Here is a 7946-nt window from a genome sequence, read left to right on the forward strand (position 1 = left end):
GCAAGAGGTGACGGTGGCCCTTATGGGAAACCAGCCTGGTGCTGAGCCCAGCCTCACAGCCCCAGATAGGCCACCCAGAAAGCAGACATCAACGTGTAGCAGTCTATTCATGGGACTCTCACGGGAAATAGTGATGGATGGATTTCTAAAACGACATCATCAGTTACATAACTCCTGCTGTCAGCAAGTCATCAAACCATTTTACCCCTTTATTTTTTTTTATAAATCACAGCACTCTTTGAGACACGTTGAGGGTCTCTTTAATCGTCAGTGAGATGGACGCCTTCTCTAAATATAAAAACACGTATGATCTTGTTGACTTGCTCCTTCCCCGGCTGCCTGAGTCCCCCTGCCGCCCTCAGTCGTTGGCCCCCGGGAATGACCCCTGGGAGGCGTGACCTCGGCTGAAACACGTTTAGGCCGACTCCGCGGGCTGCCGTAGGTCAGCTATGCCCCCCGTGGCAGCAGGTCTGAGAGGCGCGTTAACGGCCACTGAAAATTCCGTTAGCTTCTATGTTTGAAAGTTTCTGTGCTGACACCCTGGGGGTCCACGTCGGCGCTCTGCATGGCGAGTGATGGCGGCTTTGCTTTGCAGAGCGGAAGTCTCGTCCACAGCTACCGAGGCACCGGCGGCATCTTCGAGGTGTGCTGGAACGCCCGAGGGGACAAAGTGGGCGCCAGCGCATCGGACGGCTCCGTAAGCAGCACCCGTAGTTTCCTGGGGGGCGGAGGGCTCGGCGGTGGAGACACGAGAAGTCGGACCCCTGATACCCGCGGGGGCTTCCAGCGCTGTGGTGGCCTCCGAGGGCCGCAGCCAGTGTGTGTGGGTGAAGGAAACTTCTGGGCTGCCACCGCCTCTGGGAGCAGCCGTCTCTCTTGCTTCCTGAATGACGTTTTCTCGGTGAAATTGGTGGTCCTCAACTGGGGTGATTCTGCCCCTGGAGGGCATCTGCAATGTCTGGAGGCATTTTGGTTGCCACCGCCTTGGTCGGGGGGCTACTGGCATCTGGTGAGTGGAGGCCAGGGCTGCTGCTGAACCTCCTGCAGTGGACGGGATGCCCACAGGAGAGAAGTGACCGGCCGCAAGTATCGCAGGTGCCGAGGCTGAGAAACTTGGTCCTGTCTTGCCTCCCAGCCTGCTGGGCCCTCTGGTGATAAAGGCCCGACTTTGCATTCCACGGGTCTCCGGGGTCCCAGTGGCCCTATGTTGATCGCCTAAGATGTCTAGCTTTTGGATTCATGCCTGCATTTGGAATTGCCATGAGCTGTAGGGCAGGTGGCAGTGGGCTGGCTGGCTGGAATGTCAGCCCGGCCCCCAAATGTGTGCTCAGGCGTGACTTGCCCTCTGCCCTGCCATGTCGGTGTCTGGTCCGTGACGCCCGCCGATGGCTGTGGCCACCCCATTAGTTCCTAGCATAGCCCTTGACCTGGCTCTTGCCCTCTGTCCTGTTTGCCTGGGGTTGCTTGGTCAGGTGCTCAGACGTCAGCCTGTCGTTAGAGATGCTCTGAACCCTCTCTACTGTGTACCAATAAAACTCTGTAAAAAGTGGGTGGCAGGCCTGATTTGGTCCAAGGGCCGTTTGCCAGCCTCTGCTCTAAAGGCATCTTGTGTCGTGTCTCAAGATAACAGGCGCTTTCTCTTTCCTTCCAGGTGTGTGTCTTAGATCTGCGAAAGTAAACATGAAATATTTTAGAAACAAGAAGAGAATTCTAACGGACCAGCAGTGAATGTGTGGGGTTGTAGCACTATTCAAACACAATTCTGTCAGCTCCAAAACTGTACGAACTTGACCTTAGAGTGTACTTTGAAATCAACTCATCCCTGGCCACAGGAGTCTCTATTTTTTGGTAATCTTTATCAAGAAGTTTAAAACAAAAACATACACACAGTCATATCAAAGGGGGGAAAGAATGGTCTCCACCTGGAGCATTCAGCCTGGGAAGCACGAAGCCACCAGCTAGACGGTGCATGGTTTGGTTTCCATCCAGAACAGGCTCTGATGGCTGAGAGGAAAAGAAAAAAACAACAACAACAAAAAAAACTGTGCCAAAAAGAAAAAGAAAAAAAATGCTGTGATAAACCAAAAGGGGGGTGGGGAACTCCTCACGTGGTGGGTTTTTTTTTTTTCCTAAAAATTTGGACACTACAGTTACTCTCACAAGGATGTTCAAAGACCAGTTTGTACGGATGAAATGGGCAACTTTGTAATCCCAACACTTTCTATTTTCTAGACTCTTTGTCCCGTGGTTTTTCTATGGGCTGGAATCCTGTCGTCTGGGGGCCTCGGGTCTGAGGTTGGAAACTGTTTTGGGTGTGTTGCTTCTTTGCTGGTGTCGCCTGCCCCCTCCACCTCTCCTTCCTTCGTGGTCTTGGTTGGCATCACCCCCTCACAGAGTCTCTGACAGGCGGGGCTTTCTCGCCCTGCCCTCCCTCCCTCCCTCCCTCCCCCCCTCCCCCTCGCGCACTCTCTCCGCCCCTTCCTCATAGTCGCTTCCCATCTTAGGTCTCAAGGGCACTTTTGGCGCATACTAAGTGCTTTATGTAAGAAGGCAGGGCAGGGGGACTTTTTACAGGAGAAAAAAAAAAAAGTGACTTAGAAAGAGCCCAGAGTATTTTTGGAGAAAAAAAAAATATTTTTATGTTAAAACAATTTTAAAATCCTAAAATGGCCATCAGACATAGAGAGCTTTGTGTGATTCATATTTTAAAAAAAATAAAGTTTAGGAAGACACAGGCAGGGTCTGAGGTAGCTTTTTCTCTTTCAGCTTCACGAGAGGCAGTGAGGACTCTGGGTGGGAAGGGGCCAGCCCTGGGGTCGGCGTTGGGACTGTTCTACGGCCAGAGAGGAAAATCCGGGCCCTTCCAGCTCGAAGACGACCTTGGCATTTTTCAGGGTGTGTTGACCGTATAGTAGCCGGCAGGAGAGACCTGGAGAAGCGTGCCTTCGGACCCAAGAAGCGTTCCCAGGACCAGCGGCATTGAAGGGGCCGTCACAGCCGTCCACTCAGCAGGAGGCCGCCTGGCATCATTCAGGCTGTGGGGCCACCTGTGGGCCCCCCACCAAGAGCACCTCGGCCGGTCCTTGCACAGCTGACGGGAGAGGCTCCAGGATCTCACTGGGTCTAATAACGACAAAAACGAACAGGGAGAGAGGTTTTCGGTCCTGAAGGTGAATTACGTAGGTAGACTGTCACTAATAATTTCTGTCCTCTTCATAGTTTCTTCCTCTTGCAACAGAGGAGGAGAAAGGTTTTCTTTTTGTAATAATGAATCTTTTTACTGTTTTTAAAAAATTAAACATGGCTTTGTGTTCCTAGAGGAGTTTCCTTTCATTGGATCAGGTGACCTTTGTACTTTTGTTGTCATAACCCGACGCTGACCCATCTTTTAAATTAGCAGCGGGGGAAGCAGCGGAAGACAGGGCCTCTGGGTTCATCCGTCTTCCTGCAGGCACAGGCCGGGATGGGGCAGGGGGCCGGGCCCCGGGGGGCTGGCGGCAGGCAGGGTGCAGCCGTGTGTGTGTTCCAGCAACAAGGCCCGATGTTACTTAGAGGCTGGTGTCTGTCTGTGCAGCCAGAAGCTAACGGGCAGAGCAGACCAGGCCCTTCTGCAAAACTTGGATTGTCCTGGAACCAGCCCCAAAAGCCAGAGTGCATTCATCTTTCTCGGATCATTAATGGGCCTCCATGGATCTGCGAGTCATTCAAGCCCCGTCTGTAGAAGACCAACAGGTGCTCTGTTTATGTCTGAGTGGAGCATTTTATTTGGGATCTGTTACCTAAACGCTTGGCCTTTAAGAAGATCAGAGTTCTCCGGAGTCTCCACTGCCATCTGTGAAGATGGCAGACATCCCCGGGCACACTGGTAATTCCCTGCCACCAAGAAGTTACTAGGTTTGAGGTGCAGTTTGGGGGGATCTAGACGAACACCATCTGGACCCCCTCACCCAATGAAAATGTGTCACGTCTACAGACATCAGCTGTCCAGGGTCAGGACACAGTTTGTGTTTGACAAGCCAAAGCCTGCTGACGGGTGAAGACAGTCGGTTCACGCAACGATCCTCACCGGACAGTCAATACCCAGGGTTTCCAAGTGTTGACTTTAGCCTCTTGGTAAATCTGAACCAGTTGGGAGTTGCCGGGTTGGAGCCAAGGGCTGTGAGGCCACTGACACGGGGCCTTGATCCTGGGTCTGGCAGTGACCTGAGGCTGAGGAAGGCAGACTGTCCGCATTCCTGGCGTCCTCGGCCAGCCACTGGGAAGGAGCCTCCCAGGGGCCCCGGGGAGGCAAGACGAGGAGGCAGCCAGCGCCCCTGGAAACACATCCCCGCTCTCAGCAGGACGGCAGCCGTCCCTGAGCCGCGGACGCTGCCCACCAGCTGCACCCTGCCAGCCAGCGCTCAGCGGACGCACCCCTGTCATCGGTGCCCCGTGGCTCGTGTTACCGTTGGACGTCGTTGACAGCGTCTAACACTTGGAAGTAAATGCTTCAGTCTCGGTGACCAAATGGGACCTTGATTGTGAGAGCAGGAGTAACACAACGGTCCTGCCCGGAATGTTCCGTGGGGTTTGCGTGACTGAGAACTCATTCTGCGCCCACCTGGGGAAGGGATGCCGCCCCACGGGGCACATGTGACCCCGCATGACACCCAGGACGTGACGTTCGTTTTGTCTTTCTAAAAATAGAGCTTGGAGCCAAGTGAAGTGCACTTTGTCAAACATAAGGGTCTGCTTTTTGTTCCTTGTTATTTTTCTCTTTTAACCTTTTGTTCCACCTTTTTTTTTTTTTTTTTTTTTTTAATCGTGTTTCTTGTCAAGTGCAGAATCGTTCCTTCCGCCGCTCACTGAGGTTGTGAATTCTGGCTTCTGCGGTTTTTATTGTCTGTGTCAGACGTGCAGCCAGATGTGCTCCTGTCCGCGTTTTCCAGATTCTGTTCCATCCACACGGCCCCCGTTTCGTTCTCCCCCCGCCCCTCACCCTCACGTGCTCCCAGAAAGAGAATCACCTTGTGCGTCGTAGCTCATTTGTTTCAAGAGAGAATCAACAGATCATATTCAGTGTCTTGAATAAATTGCTCTATTTTGATAGAGAACTTGGTGGGTGTGCTTTCTTCGTCTTGGTCGGCACCTCTGGGGCCCACGCTGACACCCCTGAGTGTAGACGGAGCTCTGTGTTTTCTCCAGGAGAAAACAGCGGGAGGGCTGCTTTCGGGGTCGCCATGGCAGGAGGGTCAGCTGCCCCGTTAGGATATAAAGGGAGCGTGCTTTTTAGTACGTTTCCTTTGTGTTACTGTGCTTCAGGCTAGCTGTATTAGAAAGTCAAAGCGGATCGATTTTCTCCTGTCAGTGGGGTTGGTTTGCTGGGAGTTTGAGTTCAAGGATGAGCTTTGAGTAGTTAGCAGAACCTAAGGTGGTAGGATGCGGGTAAGCGGACACTGTGCGCGATGCAGACAGACGTCTGTAAACGTTGACCGAAGTCTGCTCGGTGCCAGCCCGGGCCAGGTGTTTCCATCGATGCCACTTTCATCAGTGAACGGATGTGACGTAGTTGAATTGAACTGCTGTCCCCGTGGTAGGCAGACGCAGCGAGACGGGCTGCGTTTGGCTGTACGCATGAGTCACAGAAGAAGGTCGTGGTGCCGTCTCCTCTAATCCCAACTTGATCCTGGGCTGGAACAGAGCCAGGGGCGGGCCCATCCCTTCCTCCCTTCCTCCCTCTGCCCCAGTGTTGTCTGGGCTTCAGCCTTGCCTGATTTTGTTTTTCTCTCTGTTAAGTCTTGCCAAGTTGACCAAGCGTGCTCCCACGTGGTGGATTTGGGGGGAAGCTCTGAGCACCCCAGGCCCTGCTGCTGAAGCCACGGGAAGGCCCCGGGGAGACCTCTGTAGCAAACACGGCGGGCTGGTACAGCGTGGGGAAGAGCTTCCCGGGATAGACGCGTGTGGGACGCGGGCTTTGGTGGCTTCAGCAACGATGCTGGTAGCATATTCATAGCTCCGAAGGGGTTTCTTTCTGCTGTGAAGGAAACTGGGTTGAATCCAGATTGTCCACCTCTCATTCCAGCCCAGTGCTGCAGTGATTCTAAAAATGTTTTGTCCGTTGAGGCTCCCACTTGATTTCGGGAATCCAAGTTTCCCCTCACCGCACAGAGACCTTTTTTTTTTTTTTTCCAACTGCCCATATCTGGGTGCTGTTCCTAAAGGGTCTTTGAGATGTTCTTTATATTCACGGAAAGGTTTCTGTGCATCTGTGGATGCTGGTGGTGTTCACTGTTGGTGGAAGCCTGGAAATCACTTGGTGAGATGCATGAAAAGGGCTGGGAGGGGGTGGGAGGCAGATACGTACCCTTACAAAGACTCAGAATTGGGTGGAATGTTTTTTTTTTTTCCTTTCCAGTCTGGCTCCTTTTTCTCCCAAGTGTCTTCATCCATTTGCAAGGTAAGCAAAGCAAGACGCAGCTCCACGTGGAGGAGCACGTGGGGAGTCGCGGGGAGGGGGACCCGTGATGGGGGAGGGCGTGGGGAGCCTCGGGGTTGGGGGAGGGCAGGGGGGACGCATGGTGGAAGGAAGCAGGGACTGTTACAGTATTACCTTCTCCTAAGACTTGAAGTTAATCCTCTGGGGGGTGGGGACTCCTATTACGAATATACTTACCCTTGAGCAAAGTTCTTGAGAGGACCGCCACCAGAAACACAACTGTAAATGAGGGTATCTTTGGAATAGGGGGAATAAGTAGACTCATTTAAACGTTTTTTAAGGTGTGATAAACTGGCCAATAAGTTGAAATCAAACAGAAGCCACCTGATAGGAGCAGGCTTATCTTTCCACCCAAGCTACACTCCCAGCTACACCTGTCACGCCCAAACTCCTGGCTCTGGTTCCCAGTTGCCTCCCCTTTTCAAGAACCTTCCCTTCTCCCATCACCATCGCTTCCTCTCCCCTAGATCTTTCCCCTTATCATCGCAGCTACCAGTCTACAAAACAATAGCGTAGCCGCCCCCTGCAGCAGCCAGCCTTACGGGGAAATTGCTTAAAGCCAGGCATGGTCTGTCGTGATCTGCTGTGCTCGTTTGTTCTTCCCCGGGTGACTGATAGCACCTCTGTCTCTGATGCTCATTTCTGTCCCCAGTGCCCAGGTGTAGCTTAGGGCGTGGCACGTAGCCACGTGAAGGCATCCACTCCCCCTCTCACTCTGCCTCCATCCCAGTCAAAACCACCCTGCCAGCTGCAATGCTGACACCCCCTCTGCTGAGGGGAGTGGACCAGATAATCACAGCAGCCTGGGTTCTCACTTGCAAGCTTCCGAACCTGACTGTGGCTAGTGTAAACCAAAAGGAGTGAATGAGGATGACATTGAGCGGCTCGGGGGCATCTCCGGGGAGCCAGGCTGGGGGGCCGTGTTAGGTACAGCATCGGGCCCGTACACATAACACCGGGCACGGACACAGCACTGGGAGCTGCCCACACCTTGACACTGGACGCTGGGCTGGCCCCCGAAAGCACACCCCGGATGCCTTCCAAAGCAGACGCGCCAGCTGCCGACCCCTCTCCAGCAGTGCTTCTGCACGGCCCCTTGCCTTGGGCACCAGCTTCCCACTTAGACTTGGGACGCGAATCTGATTTTCTGCCAGGCCTGTGCCTTGCTCTAGCTGCGAGGGAGCCTGGGAAGGTGAGCAGCTGGCAGCTTTGCTCTAGAGTGGGGTTGAGGCCGTGCCTTGTTCAGCACGGGAACTCCTCAGAGGACGGGCTTCTGATGCTGGGGCCAGACGGAATGTCGATACGGAGACTGAGAACGCGGATGCCACCCAGAAAAGTTCAAACTCCTTCACACCTGCTGGACATTTTGGGTCAAGGTGGCTGTGACGTAGGTCCATCTTTAGGAGCACGCAGCCCTGGGTACCACGGTCACAGTCACGGGATGGTCTGAATCCATCTGTGGCCATGTGAC

General features: G+C 53.6%; 1 protein-coding gene across 5 annotated transcripts in view; it reads left to right on the forward strand.

The window, feature by feature from the left end:
- Positions 1–3317, forward strand: part of TBL1X (transducin beta like 1 X-linked) — a 223459-nt gene extending 220142 nt beyond the window's left edge. For 4 of the 5 annotated variants that reach the window (XM_057537877.1, XM_057537878.1, XM_057537876.1 and 1 more), the window contains 2 exons: positions 596–697; positions 1652–3317. In XM_057537877.1, the coding sequence (XP_057393860.1) occupies positions 596–697; positions 1652–1678 (129 nt within the window). In that variant the 3' untranslated portion in view covers positions 1679–3317. The remainder of the gene's footprint in view (positions 1–595; positions 698–1651) is intronic. The other variant, XM_057537879.1, reaches the window with a different exon arrangement.
- Positions 3318–7946: the final 4629 nt, after the last annotated feature.

Source organism: Balaenoptera acutorostrata, chromosome X (genome assembly GCF_949987535.1).
Source record: "Balaenoptera acutorostrata chromosome X, mBalAcu1.1, whole genome shotgun sequence".
NCBI classification, from domain to species: domain Eukaryota; kingdom Metazoa; phylum Chordata; class Mammalia; order Artiodactyla; family Balaenopteridae; genus Balaenoptera; species Balaenoptera acutorostrata.